General features: G+C 46.8%; 1 protein-coding gene and 1 long non-coding RNA gene across 2 annotated transcripts; one reads left to right on the top strand and one right to left on the bottom strand.

Moving 5' to 3' along the window:
* Nucleotides 1-1168: 1168 nt before the first annotated feature.
* Gm39087 lies at nt 1169-14579 on the bottom strand. The gene is made up of 3 exons (XR_869941.1): nt 14409-14579; nt 1565-1650; nt 1169-1296 (listed from the first exon to the last, which is right to left on the bottom strand). It is a non-coding gene; the product is annotated as a predicted gene, 39087 (long non-coding RNA).
* On the top strand, nt 10878-13102 carry Nupr1 (nuclear protein transcription regulator 1). Its single transcript, NM_019738.1, has 3 exons — nt 10878-11025; nt 11315-11458; nt 12769-13102. The coding sequence occupies exons 1-2, from the start codon at nt 10914-10916 to the stop codon at nt 11443-11445; spliced, it is 243 nt and encodes an 80-aa protein (NP_062712.1). The 5' UTR covers nt 10878-10913; the 3' UTR covers nt 11446-11458; nt 12769-13102.
* Nucleotides 14580-15823: the final 1244 nt, after the last annotated feature.

Raw genomic sequence — 15823 nt, 5'->3', positions numbered from 1 at the left:
ACTCCCAGAGATCCATCTGATTCTATCTGTGAGTGAAGGGATTGAATGTGTGCATCAGCATGCTCAGCCTACTTTTGTGTTTCTGAGACAGGGTTTTGTTAAGTTGACCAGGCTGGCCTTGAACTCATGATCTTTGTGCTTCAGCTTCCTGAGAGCTGGAATTACAGGTGTGTACCACTATAGTGAACTTGACAGGCTGAGTTTTTAGAGCTTCCCTGAACTGAGATTTCTGAGATTGGGTTATTGCCTCTGAATCCAGGATTAGAATTCCCTATACTAGGCTTCTTTGATTAACTAAACTCTTCTTAATTTCCTGAGACACTTCCTGGATGTTGTGGTCCAGCTGACTTGCACTGTCATTTTTTCCATGGCCTTCTCTGGGACAGGTGTATATCAAGCAGCCCATTACTCACTGTGCTGTGTGGTAATTTCCTCCCCGGACACTGTTCCCACCATCCAGTCTAGAAGCTCCTAGAGTACAAGGTACTGAGAGTTGCCCATTTTTTCTTTTTTGTTTTTGGTTTGTTTTCATATCCTCAGCACCAAGCAAGGGTCTTGCAATAGCCCATGCCCAAACACTCAAGCAGTAGAGAATGCCTCTCTGGATCTTATTTTCTTTTTCTGTGTCTTGCAGATCTAGACATTGACATCTGGTCTTCTCAAAGCTAAGGGCAGGCATGCTCTGGCCTTGAACTCCATGCTCAGCCCTAGTCCTTCCTTTCTTCTTCTTCTTCTGTTAAATGGGGTTTGATTTCTTTGTCTGATAAATGAGGCTGGGAGGGAGGGAGAGATGATGACTCAGCAGTTCAGAGCTCTTACTCTTTCAGAGGACCCAGGTTTGATTCCAGCACCCACCTGGTGGTTCACAATTGCCCACAATTCCAGGGTGCACATGATACAGACAAAATTCAAGCAAAATAGTCACACACACACATAAAATACACTAAATAAATCTTTTCTGAAAAGACTAAAAGGGAATTGTGATTGCTGGTCTCTTGGGCTACAGCCAGGAGCTGCATGTTTATTCTGTATTCTTCTAGTTTGTTGCTCTATTTGCCCACTATTTTTTTAGTTACCAGGAAAAATGTATGATAGCTATATTTTGCTGAAATATGTATAACGCATAGGCACTTGTTCTTAAATTTCATGCAAATAGTATTACCTGGTTGGTTGGTTGATTTGAGAAAGCCTTGATAATCATGTAGCCCACTCTGGCCTGGAACTTGCTATGTAGCTGTTGTGTCTGTCATTGTCCCAGCCAAGCAACTGCAGTCTTGAGGAGTTCAACTGTACCCCCTTGCAAGAAAAAAAAAAGTATCCTAAGCTGGGCTTTCTTGACTCTGTACACCTCCTCATGAAGGAGTGAGGAGGCTTGTGAGACCCTCACCTGTTCCTCCAGGTAATAAAACCCCAGTCCCTGTTGTTTGCAAGTCTGCCTTAATTGCACATGACCTGGGAGGAGGCTAGAGTATATAGGCCAGGGGAGCACAGAGGAAGGGGAGCCCATCCTTGTGGGATGGGTAGGAGAAGGAGCATCTATGCCCAGGTAGGTAACACCCCTTACCTCTCTGCTCTGGAAGGAAGCCCAAGAAATGCATTGTTTCCCTAGGGTGAGCTTTGGCAGAACCACGCCTTCCTTTGATGGGGGACCTTAAAAGAAGAAGTAGACTTTGTGTTTATGTCTCCAGGGAAGGAATTTTAACCAAAGTAGCTGGGATAAGCTTGAACTCAGGTGTGAACTACCACACCCAGTTTATGAAGTTCTGGAGATAGAACCAAGAGCTTCAGGTATGCGGGGCAGGAGCTCAGCCAAGTAAACTGCATCCACAGCCCTCGCCTCTTTACTTGCTGTGAGAAACTCTGCACGTAGAACAGAGTATCAGGGAGGTTTGTACAATTCGGGATCTCACCAGGATCCCCTAAGCACGTGTTAACAGCAGCATCCAGTCTCAGAACCAAGAGAAATTAATTCCCAGTGCAGCCCTGGGTTTAAGGGTTTTATGGACCAGGCACAAGCTGTAATTACTGGGCTGTGCTAGGTATTCCTGGCAACCACCTGGAAAGTTATAAAGGTGTAATGAGTGATAAATAGCAATCTCCCTCCCCCCAAACAAAACAAAATCCCAGAATGGACTACCTGGAGGCCACAGGATGTGGAAACTTAACTCTTCATTTCCCAATGAGTCACTTTTGAATTCCTACTGATCTGAGTGGAGTTTAAAATTTTTCCACAAATCCTTTTCTCAGGTTTCTATTCTTTCACCCAGCACCTACCCCTTTCTCCCTTCCCCTAGTGTTTACATTTCCTTTCTTTTATTCCTGCAAGTTCCCAGCCAGAAACCCTTACCCTTACTCCATCATCACAGAGTCTCCTAGGATCTTGGAGGTCCTCTGTGAGGTCTGCCTCTTCAGAGCAGAACATCTAAAAGTTGGACACACAATCCTGAGGCACCTTGTCAGAGTTTGTGTGTTTTGGGTTGTCATTTGCTGAGCTGGGTGTTCAAGACATGGAGATTAAGCAAATTGCCTGCCCTAGTGAATAACAATACTATCTTCAAGGCGCTGTGCTAATAAGCTCCCCTCACCCCCCAGTTTTTTCTTCTTAAGACGGAGTCTTAGCTGGGTGTAACGGCCTGTAATCCTAGCACAGAGGCGGTAGCAGAATCAGGAGTCCTAGATCGGCCTACGATACATAGTAACCCGAGTCTTAAAAGAAAAGAAAGCATGCTGAGTATGGTGGTGTATACCTTTAGTCCCAGCACCCCAGCACTATGGAAGTAGAAACAGTCAGATCTCTGTGAGTTTGAGGCCAGCCTGATCTATATAGTGGGTTTCAAGATAGTAAGGGATATGTAGAGAGAACTTGTTTCATATACATACCCACAAGCAAAGCCAGGCTAGGTGGTGACTGCCTTAAATGCCCCAGCACTCAGTGTTAGCTCAGGCTTAATGAGATGATGTGAAAATAAAAAGGGAGAGAAGGATGAGGAATGGGAGCTTCCCTTGCCAAGGAGACGCAGATCTGTTCCCTGCAGTCTCATGGTAAATAAAACTGAGGTTTGGTTTGGCTTTTCGAGACAGGGTTTCTCTGTGTAGCCCTGGCTGTCCTGGAACTCACTTTGTAGACCAGGCTGTCCTCAAACTCAGAAATCTGCCTGCCTCTGCCTCCCGAGTGCTGGGATTAAAGGCGTGCGCCACCACGCCCGGCACAACTAAGCTTAAGAGAGGTGGACTTCCTTGTCAGGCAGCTGTACTCATCAGAAGCTCAGGCCAGAGTTGCTCAGATCACCTGAGGCTCTTTGTTTCATGGACTCCTCACTCCAGGAAGCAGAGGATCTCTGTGACTTTAAAGCAGGTGTGAGACAAACCAGGAGCTATATTGTTATACATTGTTATTAAGTCTCCATTCCTTACAAGAATAAGTTTCTCTTTCCTAAACCTAAAGTATCCTGCAAACTGTTTTCAATCTACCCTGAACCGGGCCCACTCTTTTGTCTTGATAAACCCCTGAGCCTGTGATAAGTGATCACCCTTTTGCTTTATGAAAGTGTGTCTTCCCAGGTACCTGATGGCTCCCCTTTGACATAATGTGTTCTTGCTCTTATTTTTATTGCCTCCTTTCTAGCAGCCAGTAACCACAGCTGTTTCCTATTACACTTATCTACCCCAAGGCAGCCTTGAGCCCTGAGTGCCCCCATTCTCTGTCCAGTGCTAACAGCCATTATCTTTACCGCTGTCTTTTCTTTTCCTTTTCTTTTGTTGCCCCCCCCCCCCATTTTGTTTTGCTGGCCTTAAATTCAGAGACCTGCCTGTCTCTGCCTCTCATTATAGGCATGAGCCACCACTGCCCAGCATGGACAGCTGTGTCTATCAACCCTAACCCATTCCTCATAAAAGGGTTCCCAAAAGCCAGTGAGGGGCTGTTCTCTGAAACCCCAACTTAGGGTAAGGCAGCCATCTGGCCAGTCCCTTGTGCACTTCTCAATAAAGCTCTCTTAATCAGACAGTTGTGGAAATGGTTTTTTTCTCAGATCTAACACCAGTTGGTTCTACACAGTGAATTCCGTGCCAGCCAGGGCTACAAAGTGAGACTTTGTCTCAAAGCAAAAGAAAGAGAAAGAAAAAATAATGTGGAGAGGAGGAGACAAGATCTTGCTGTGTGTTCTAGGCCAGCCTCAAACTTGTGATCCCCTTCTTCAGCCTTCCAAACAGCTGAGATCACAGGCATGCACCACAGCACCAAACTAAGAGTTCTGCCCCTTGGAAGTTAGAGGGAGGGAGTATATATGCATGTGCATATGCATGTGTATGTTCAAGAGCGCCTTGGGGGCAGAGGGTTGGGGAAGAGGCACACAAGTATTTCACAGAGCTCGTATATAGGTTAGAAGACAATCTATGGGAATTGGTTTTCTCCTTCTGCCACGTGGGTCTTGGTAACTGACCTCAGATCCTCAGGGCTGACAGCAAGTGTTTTGATGTGATGAGCCATCTCATGAGCCCCAAGAATTATCCTTTTAAAGCTCCCAGAGACCCCACTGAAATCTACGAATGGGGAAACAAAGACACAGAGAGGTTAAATAACTTGTTTGATGACACACAGCCAACAAAGGATGGAACTAAAACCTTGGCTCCAGGCAGCCAGATTCCAGAACCTTCTCCTTTAACCACTGTCTAATCAATAATAGTTTGATTCTAATAAAGACAAATTTCTAAAAAGTGAAAAAGATACTTTATTTTGTTTGTTTTCCTCTGTGTAGCCCTGGCTGTCCTGGAACTGGTTTTGTAGAGCAGGCTGGGCTTGAACTTTGAGATCTACCTGCCTCTGCCTCCAGAATGCTGGGGTTACTGGCGTATATCATGCCTGGTAAGATACCTTGTTAATGCTAAGTGGATGCTGTGCAGATAGTAAACTAGAGCAAGGTGGCGCAGGACTACAGCTGCTGGTGTGTGTGGAGGTTTTGTGTTTGGCCTGGGTTTGTCTGTTATTTGTTTTTGATAAGGGTTCATTATGTGGCCCAGGCTGGTCTTAAACTTGAGATCCTCCCGCTTCAACCTCCTGAGTGCTTGGGCTACAGGCATGTGTTACCATGGTTGGCATATATGTGGTACTTTGAACAGGGGTGTGTACTGCTACATTGAGCATCTATCTCCCTACGTCATAGAGCTTTCAAAAGGTATATGATGTTCTCTGCAGGCTCTGTACAAGGCCTGGTCCAGGGAAGACTCAAATGCCTGGGAAGGAAGGGAGTGCAGAGGGAGAGGCCTGGCAGGTGACTCAGTGCAAACCCTTGTCAGTGTTTGCCCAGCTGGGGTCTGTGTGTAGATCATGGGTCCTGTGACTTTGAAACAGATACCCCTGGAGCCTCTTTGAGGAATAAGGAAATAACATGATGTCACATGTTGGCTCTGGGCTAAGCCCTGTCACACACATAGAGGTGTTCTCATTGTCCTGGAATTACACAGGAACAAACTGAAACTTGGAAGTTGACAGCATGGTGTGCCATGATGAAGCAGGGAGTTCTGTGTGCCTTTAGGAAGGAAAATAAAGGTAGGACAGTTGTGTGTCCATGTGTCCCACATCCTGACTGTCCTGCTGTCTTCCTGGACATTCAGGACACTAGTAAGCTTTTTTACAGTCTGTTTTCCTATAACCTGATGTCAATCTATTTCAAATGAGAGGAAATATTTTCTGTCATGATGATAAAGGACAGGTAACAAGGACATCATTTTCGGTACCTTTGTCTTGATACGTTAGCCCTGGGTTTTGTTTCTTTGCTTATTTTTTTTTTTTTTTTTTTTTTTTTTTTTTTTTTTTTTTTAAAGATTTATTTATTATATGTAAGTACACTGTAGCTGTCTTCAGACACTCCAGAAGAGGGAGTCAGATCTCGTTAAGGATGGTTGTGAGCCACCATGTGGTTGCTGGGATTTGAACTTTGGACCTTTGGAAGAGCAGTCAGGTGCTCTTACCCACTGAGCCATCTCACCAGCCCCTCTTTGCTTATTTTAACTTTTTTTTTTTAAATATTGATTTGAGGTCAGGGTCTCCCTGGGTAACCCAGGCTGGCCTTGTTAATCTTAGTATCACATTAAAGAACTTCACAAATCAGACATAATCCAGCAAAGCAATTTCTTTTTATAGAGTCGTGACCCAAACCAGGCTAGCAAGCACACCGGAGCAGGAAGTTCACTTAATTGTTATTCTAACGCAAGTATTGACTGAGTCACCTCTCATTGGTGCAGCTTGGCCTCATAATCTGAAAAGACTGGCTAATTTATAATCACACACAAAGGAATTGAAAGAACAGAGGGCTGTGTGTCATCACATTCTGGGACTTAGTGAGGTTTTGTATAATAAGAGTTTCAGTTGGGCATTTTACATTGTGGGGAGATTTATGGCACACTGGCTCTTGGTGGGCTAACCACATTAGGTGGAAAAAAAAAGATTCTCGGAGCCTTGGCTTTGAGATCTTGTGGTGGTGGGATTTCAAGCCGGCACCACCACACCCAGAGCTTTGTTTCAAGGTTTCTTCCCTTGTGTTTATTTCCACCTTGGGATTAGACCCAGAGCCTCAAACCTGCTACTCTCTACTCTCTGTCCCTAGCCTTCTTCTAACTTTCTGCCTTGGGACAGAGTCTCACCAGGTTTCCCAGGCTAGACTTCAACTCATTTTGTAGCCCAGTCAGGCTTTAAGTTTGCCTTGTTTCCTCAGTAACTGAGATCTCTCATTCTCAACACCAGAGTCAGGCTCCATAATGTTATCCTCTCTGGAGTCTCCTCATAAGGTTTCCAATTAGCCCAGTACTGCTCTGATTCAAGCAACTTGCTGGTTTTACTCTCATATCCTAGGTTTACATTTTGATTTACCCTATCTGTCTGTCTGTCTGTCTGCCTACTTACCATATGTTTGTGTGGGACTGTGATGTAAGCACTGCCTCTGTGGGCATCTGTGTGTTTGTACACATGTGTGTGTGTGTGTGTGTGTGCTTATGTATATGACTGTGTAATGTGCTTGCCTGTGTGTGCACACGTGTGCACCTGTGTGTATGCTCGTGTGTATACCTGTATGTGTGTGTGCCTGAGTGTGTACACCTGTGTGTGTGCATGCCTCTGTGTGTGTGCCTCTGTATGTGTGTGTATGTCATTAGTATTCTGTCTAAGCTCCACCCCACAGTTACCTGGCAACAGCCAGGTAGGCCTGACTCACTATAAAAGGGGCTGCTTGCCCCCTCCTCCTTCTCTTGCTCTTCCCTTCTTGCTCCTGCTGTCTTTCCTCCCTACCCCTCCAGTCCCTTCTCCCCTCTCTTTCCATGTGCTCATGGCCAGCCTCTACTCCTGTTCTCCTCTACTTCTCTCTCTCTACCTTTCTCTGCCTCTACTACCCTCTTAACCCCACCCCCACCCCATGCCCTGAATAAACTCTATTCTATACTATACCATCCTGTGGCTGGTTCCTCAGGGGGAAGTGCCTTAGCATGAGCCCACGGAGGCACCACTTCCCCCATACCTCACCACACCTCCATAGAACATATCTCCCTTTTCTTTATTTTTTGTTTTTGTTTTTATAAACATATCACACGTGGTAGCAGGAGGATGCTTTATTCCCTGAAACAGGGTCTGTCACTGAACTTGGAGCTAGGCAGCAGCTAATAAGCAGTCCTTCTGTCTGCTTCACTAGTGTCACAGTGCTGGGGGCAGAGGTGTGCACATGGCCGTGCCTGGCTTTTAACCTGAGTGCTGGGATCTTAGCGCGGGCCTTCTTGTGCAGCAGTGCTCTCACCCACAGGCCATCTCTCCAGGCCCTGGGCCGGAGCTTTAAAGCAGCGCTGACACAAGAATCTGGAAAACAGATGCTTGGTTTTGTTTATGTTCAGGGGAGAAAGCCGCAAACAGAAACACAGCCTCTTCTTAACCAGGGCAACCAGGGCCTGCAGCAGGCCTGGGGTCACATCCGAGCCTTGTGCTGACACGGAGGGAGGTTCACAGCCCGTGGACGTGGGCAGAGGACTTGATGTCTGGCCAGGGTTGAGAGGGTTTGGTTTTTCTGGAATCCAGTTTTGTTTTGTTTTTAGATGTGGAATGTTTTGTCTAACTCCCTGCCTGGAGACAGCAATGCAGATAGAATTGGTGTGGGCACCCTTTCTGGGCTAACATGACTCACAGGGTTCATATCCTTCCATCAAGAGTAGGAAATTCCCCTTTCCTCCGAGCTCAGCAGCTCTGTGGAAGAGGAGGTGGAAAGATTGTAAGAGCCGGGGAGTGTGGATACCACGAAGGAAACAGTGTCTTCCAGACACAACAGGACTGATTGATACACATATGAACTCAACACGCTGGCAGCCTGCCTGCGCCTGCCCAGGTTCAAGCCACATGGGGTCACAGCACTGAGAGGGGAAAGTGGACATGGACTCCCACCCCTAACCAAATTGACACCTGCTTACAAAGGAAAACTTAGTTTCCTCCAATAGAGTCTCACTGGCTGCATTAACCCCAGGTAAGGGTCAGCCCCATGGCCAGCAGGAGATGCCAACACAACAGTACTTTTATCGGCTTTCTTTTCTCACGGTGTTTTCATCAGACATGTTTTGGTCTTATTGGTCCTTTGTTTACATATTATAGTTTCTGATTTTGTGTTTTTATGGATTTGTGTGTGTGTGTGTTTTGTTAGGACTCAACCCCTGGACAAATGGCTAACTGAAGTGCCTATTAACATATCAGGGCAGATGCTGTCAGCCTGCCTCTCTCAGCATTGCCAGCACCTATTACGGAGCTGTCCTGGCTGGTATACCCCACATGCTACCCTAAACTCTCCCTTCCCACAGTTTCTCTGATTCCTAAATAAGATGACTATGCTAGTATCTTTGCCTTTTTATTACCTCTTGGTCTCTGGGTTCTCAGGTTTTTTTGTTTTTTTGTTTGTTTGTTTTTTGCCTCTTGGCCACTTGGTCCAAGGTTCCTCTGTCGACCCTCCTCTCTTCTCTTCCCCCTGTCTCTTTCTCTCTCTGTCTCCCACAGGCCCTGTTAAGTCTGCTGGCCATGTTCACTCTGGACTCTTGCAGATAGCTCTGCTTGTGCTCTCCCTCATGTCTACACTAAACCTTCTCCACCATACCCAGGAGCCGCATGGCCTCTGCTTTTTAATTTTTTCATTCATATTTCTGACGACGACGACGGTGACAATGATGATTCACCTGTTCGTTTCCTATAGAGTAAAATTTGGGGGCATGGGGAGGGTCTGGGAGGAGTTGGAGAAAAGAAACCTTGATCAGAATACATTGTATGAAAACTTTTTTTAAAATAAAAAAAAAGTAGAAAATTTCATTTCACATGCTTTTTATTTGAACTTAAAATTCATACTAATTCTTATCAAACAACCCAAGGGAAGCTAGTATGGACTGAAAAAGCTTACTATTAGTTCACACTTGATTCATACTGGCTGGGTGTGGTGATGCACACCTTTAAACCTGGCACTCAGGAGTCAAAGGCAGGTTGATCTCTGAGTTCAACACTAGACTCAAATCTGGCCTACAGAGCAAGTTCTTAGCCAGCCACAGCTAAAACAGTGAGACTGCCTAAAAAACAAGGCAGGGGGTATCAAAGCACAAATACCTGTTTATTTCATTCTGCCCTCAATATATTATTTAAATTTTAGAAGTCACACGTATTTATTGTGTGTGTACATGGATAGGAATGTGAGGGTCAGAGGACAATTTATGGGACATTTTTCTCTCCCATACTGTATGGGTCCTGGAAACCGATAAACTCAGGTTGTCAGGCTTGGTGGCAAGTACTTTACCCATTGAGTCATCTTGCCAACACACAATATTTTATTTTAAATTCCTTTTCTCCACCCTTTTTTTTTTTGAGGGGGGAGGGTCAAGGCAAGGGCACTGTATGGGAACCCATGGGAAGTTGTGACTAATCCTTACACTGTTCCCGCTTGTGAAGGTTTTCCAGGCCTCATGAGTCTGCAACCTCTCACCAACAGAGCCAGATAGAGTTATCCTCTGTTAAAGGGGGAACCTGAAGCAATCAGAGAGGGAAAGTGACGTGTCCAAGGTCACACAGCAGGAAACACTGGATCTGAGCTGACTTGTGATCCCAGCATTTAGGATGAGGAGGCCAGAGAATTGCAAGTTCAAGGGCTAACCTGGGCTCCATAGAAGGATTCTGTCAGAAAGAAAGGTAGAGGGAGGTGGATCAGGAATCAGAGTGTGGAATCCAGGGTATTTGCTGTCTCTACCAGCTAGCTATCCTCCATCTTGCATGAGGAAGAAGTCCCTGGGGACTCTGTTGAAGGGGACTTTTCACAAAAATAGAAGCCTTGGGTGTGACAGGAACTGCTGACCAAGCAAGAAGTGGGTCAGTGTCCCTCCTCCCTCCCTTTTCAGTATGTATGCTGCCACTACCTCCTGAATCTGAACCAGACTACAGTGTGTGTGTGTGTGTGTGTGTGTGTGTGTGTGTGTGTGTCTGTCTGTCTGTCTGTCTGTCTGTCTAACTATGACCCAGGCCCAGGAGGGGCTTGTGGCAGAGGCTGAAATGATAGGAAGGACTGGCCTATCTGAGGCCCTCTGCTCTCCCTGGCCAATATCCCAAAGACTGTGCCCAGATCCTGTCTGCTTCCTCCGCCCCTGAGGCGAGAGCTTTCCACGTGGAAAAACACAGCTGTGCTTGGGTGAGTCCTGTGAGGGAGGAGGGAGGGGAGGGTGCTCCTCTCTGCTCAGGACTGCTGTCTATGGGCCCAGTTCTGGGAAAGGGCCAGATTGCATCAGACAGGGCTTGGAGGGCGGGGGCCAACCCCGTGGTTTAGGGAGGAGACAGCGTTATAAGTAGGGTGAGAAACTGGGAGAGGGCAGACATTCAGACAAGGAGACACAGGCAAGACTTTGGAGAGAGCAGACTAGGCATAATGGCCACCTTGCCACCAACAGCCAACCCTTCCCAGCAACCTCTAAACCTAGAGGATGAAGATGGAATCCTGGATGAATATGATCAGTACAGCCTGGCCCATCCCTGTGTCGGTAAGGTTTTCGTGGTAGCTCCTTGGTCAGCCCATCTGCTTCTCACTGGGTACCCCGGTTTACCTTTCCTAGCTAATCTATTCCCAACTCCCAAGTAACCCCTTCTAGTCTCATCTACTGAGTTCTGTCTCCCTTAGCCCCAAGAACTCACAAGTGAGCATCTCTCATTCTATACTTGAGTAAACAGCAAGGATAGAGTGCTTCAGACGTGAAGACGTGACCGCCCCACTCTGGCCATTTATATGCCTGTCCTAACCTCACACACCTCCTCTACCTCCTGCTCCACCAGTCGGGGGAGGTCGGAAAGGTCGGACCAAGAGAGAAGCTGCTGCCAATACCAACCGCCCTAGCCCTGGCGGGCATGAGAGGAAGCTGCTGACCAAGTTCCAGAACTCTGAAAGGAAAAAAGCCTGGCGCTGAGACGGAGCTGGAGGTGAGTCGGGAGAGCCGGGCCTAAGTGTGCCGAGCGGGAAGCGGGGAGCCAAAAGCTGGTCCTGGTGAGATGGCGCTGCAGGTAGAGGCTCTTGCAGGCAAGCAGGACAACCTGTGCTTGATCTCTGGGACTCGAGTGATGAAAGGGGAGAGAACCAACTGCAAGCTGTGTTCCCAGGGAGCCCTGCAGATAGATGTCCAGGCAGGGAAGTGATAAGAATGAAAACCCCATTCAGACCGAATTCCATCAGCTTGGATCAGATTTCAGGGCATCTAACGCCAGGCGGTTCACTGTCAGCATATTTAAAACACAGTACAATTTGGGAAGAGGTTTCTAGGCAACAGTCAGGTCCATCAGTTCAATTCCAGGAGCACAATAAAGCTTGAGGTGTGACTACACTGAAACTCCATGAGGGTGGGTTCTAGAGCTAAAGGCCTAGAATCTAGAGTGGTCTCTGACCAATAGCATGGAGGTCATCAGGCAGATGTGACATCTCTCCTAAGAGTGGGTAATGGTCTAGGGAGGGGAGAGTCTGGGATTATCATTCTGGAGAACTTGAGTGAGGTCGGCTTCTATAGCAAAAGCTGGGGAGGTCTGACTCCACACAGAGCCAAAAGCTCACCAGGTTGTTAACAAAATCCACTCTCAGATTTCTGAGTGGAATGCAGGTATTTGACTTTATCTCCTGCATTGAGGAGACACACGGCATGATTAAAACTTCTGGTTCTTAGTGCTTCTCTTGAGTACAAGGACCTCTGTGCCCCCAATGTCCACCGACTTCCATATGCTCAAAGTAGCACACGAGAATACGCATGTGCGCACATGCATGCAAACACATTGGCATATCAATAAATGAAAAAAATAGTGTTGGCCGGACAGTGGTGGCACACGCCTTTAATCCCAGCACTTGGGAGGCAGAGGCAGATGGATTTCTGAGTTCAAGGACAGCCTGGTCTAAGAAGTGAGTTCCAGGACAGCCAGGGCTATACAGAGAAACCTGTCTCGAAAAAACAAAATACAAAAAACAAAAACCAAAACCAAAACAAAACAAAACAATAGTGTTGTGACACTATTTTTATTCTACATCTAAAATAATATGAGACCCGTATTTGACTGAGCTCCCTGGTAACCAGAGGTGGGGGGAGTTCCCATGGAGCCTTTCCAATGGAGAGGAAGTTTGGTTTATGGAAAGGGAAACTGAGGCAGATAGAGTCAAGTACTTCTCTAAGGTAATAGCAAATATGAGTAGGAAAGGTGGAAGTCAAACTCTGATCTCTGTCCCTTTCGTTGCCTGCTTTCCCTCTGCACAGATAAGGCCAGACCACAGACACCACACCCAGCAATGGATACAGGACATCACACCCAGCAATGGATACAGGACATCACACCCAGCAATGGATACAGGACCTTGGAGAAATTAGGAGTTGTAAGCAGGACCTAGGCCTGCTTGATTCTTTCCCACCTAAGTGAGGTTCTGGAGAGGGAGCCCTTCCACCCTTCCAGACCCAGCAAAAGGGCAAGATGGGAGCAAGAAGCAGAGGGTAGACGGGCAGAGCTAGGAAGACAGCCCCCAAAAGAACTGTGGGGGAAATAAATCGGATGCCCTTGGGTGGCAGCAACAATAAATCGTACAGCAGTGACAGCTTTGGCGTGTGTTGTGTGCCTTTGTTTTGTTTGGGTGTGTTGTGTCTGGCTGTGTCCATTGTGTGTCTCTCTAGGAGGCTGATCTGGAAAGGGAGCGTCCTTATTGCGTAGCATATGGGCTTGAACGGTTCTCCGTGATTGTTGCCTTGTTCTAATGTATGCAGATGCTTTGAGGAGCCTGTTTCTATGGTTTCTTCCAGGGAAGTTGCTTTGTTTCTTTGCAGTGCTGTCCCAGAGACAACCTGTGGCCAGTCCCCTACATATTCTTGAGCACCATGAGGTCCTATTATATAGAGCTGCTTTTGGAAGAGAATGTTTCTGTTAATACCATTTGCAAAATGAAAAAAAAAAAAAAAACCCCAGCATCCATGATTTAAAACATGCAGAGGATTTGTTTTAAGCAACCGAGGGCTCAAATTCAGTCATGAAATACCAGGCTGGCTTCCAGGATGGGGTGCTTGGTGAGCTGGTGAGAAAGCTCTCCCTAAGCATGGTGGGCCGATGGGTCTCAGGACCAGAATTCCAGGCAAATGTGAAGCAAATGAGAAGATGGTTGAACCAAGTGTAGAGTGGCCTGAGGTCTGAGTTTGGAATGTTGCAATTTTACTCAGACGAAACAATGTTCTTTCTCACACACAAGTTCTATGAGTAAATACTCCTAAGTAACACAGGTGGCAAGTCCATTTTCTTGAGGCTGGTCTCAAACTCCTGAACTCAAGTGGCCCTCTAAGCCTCAAATTCTAGGCACCCGTATCACCACTCCCACTTAGCCTATTCGTTCTTAAAAAGAATTATTTATTCATTTTCTGTATATGAGTACCTGGTAGCTGTCTTCAGACACACCAGAAGAGGGCATCAGATCCCATTACAGATGATTGTGAGCCACCATGTAGTTGCTGGGAGTTGAACTCAGGACCTCTGAAAAGCAGTCAATGCTCTTAACCGCTGAGCCATCTCTCCAGCTCAACCCTATTTATTTTTAAGGATACCATTTGATAGTAGAACGCATAGCACCTGCTCACAGTTTAGTCACATGCTTGAAGAGAGAGGCCGGGGAATGCCATTCTTGGCTGCCAGCCATTTGCTAACCCAAGCTGAGGTGAGGGCAGAGTTTTATTAGAGGAAGAAGATGGAGCATACTGGAAGAAATAAGCAGAAACATTACTCAACACTCAGACTCAGCCAAAGTGGGAGGAAAGAGCCCTTGCTCTAGCTCTGGGCTGAGCCTTTGTCCCTTCTCACTAACCCAGCTTGTAGAGCCTGGAGCCCATTGCACTTAGATGGAACCGGAAGCTAGGGTACTTACGGAATCAGTGGCCTCACAGCAGGCTGTGGGTCAGCTGCAACTCTCAGGGACATATCCAGCCACCTCCTGTGCAGCTGGGAACATTAGGACAATTTCTGGTCTGGCTGGGCATGGTAGCTCACATCCGTAGTCCCAGCATTCGGAAGACAGAGGCAGGCAGAGTTTATGAGTTTGAAGCCAGCCTAGTTTATGTAGTTCCAGGCCAGCCAGGACTCATAGCGACACCCTATCTAGAGAAGGGGGTTGGGGGCGGAGGGAGGGAGTAAAAGCTGCTTCTGGTCCTATCTCAGTACTCCAGGCCAACCAGGACTCAAAGTGACACCCAATAAATCAAGCAACCAAGCAAGCTTTTGGTCCTATCTCAGTGTTCTCAGGAATGTCTGGTTTCCTTAGTGCCAAGAAGAACAAGAAGAATAGGACTGGCTTCCTTGAAGGCTGTCCAATTCTACCTCAGGGCAACTGCTTTCTGTGGACTACCAGCCAACCACCTGCTCTGGAAGGTTCTGCTTCTCTGTTCAGGATGCCCGTGACGCCACCCAACCTGCAAGGCTGAGTCAAAGGCCTTGTCTTCAGCATTCCTCTGCTGGGCCCTCTCCCCTCCTTCTGTTGATCTCTCCTCTGGAATGCCACACCAGCTAACAGGCTCACGGATATTTCTTTTGGCAGGTGGTTTTGTGGAAATTGTCCTGGTGGCAATGGAGTGGGCCTTTTATTTTTAAATAGGATCTCACTCTGTAGCCTTGTCTGTGCAGGAATTCTGTAGACAAGTCAGGCCTTGAACTCATAGAGATCTGCCTGCCTCTGCCTCTCTTGAATGCTGATATTAAAAGTGTGAGCCACCCTACCTAGCCCAAATCATTCATTGCTTTGACATCTGTTAGTTGCTTGTTATTTTACCAGGGCAGGGCCGAAGCACAGACTTTGTAGAGAGGGACACATGGTACAGCTTTTAGCTTTAGAACCTAAAACAGCACCACCTCTGGGCAGCATGCTTGCAGCAGTATACATCTGGGTGTCCGGCTTCAGAAATGACAGCGCCCATATTTTGGGTGCCTGCCCTAGGACAGACAGGTGTGTTCATTTGTTTGTAGCGTTTGTTTTCTGCGGGGCATCAAACACAGGGTTACATGCTAAGATGACAGTCTGACCGTGGCATCTGTACCTGCCCTGCAATAGGATTTTACAGTTATGTCTCCATTTAATCTTTATAGTAACCCAATAGGACACACTACTAGTGTTCCTGTTTTTCCAAACAGAAATCTAAGGCCCAGAGATTTGCAAGTTCATACTAGACCACATATAGTAAGTTACATTGTATTTCATGGCTCATTTAGAGACACGCAGACTCAATCAATACCACATGAGACTCTGAGCTCAGGTTTTCCAACCTCTGACCTTTTCCCCTTTGATGGTGT

Source organism: Mus musculus, chromosome 7 (genome assembly GCF_000001635.26).
Source record: "Mus musculus strain C57BL/6J chromosome 7, GRCm38.p6 C57BL/6J".
NCBI lineage: Eukaryota > Metazoa > Chordata > Mammalia > Rodentia > Muridae > Mus > Mus musculus.
Note: the sequence above shows the minus strand (reverse complement) of the source record. Positions and strands in the feature narration are given on the sequence as shown.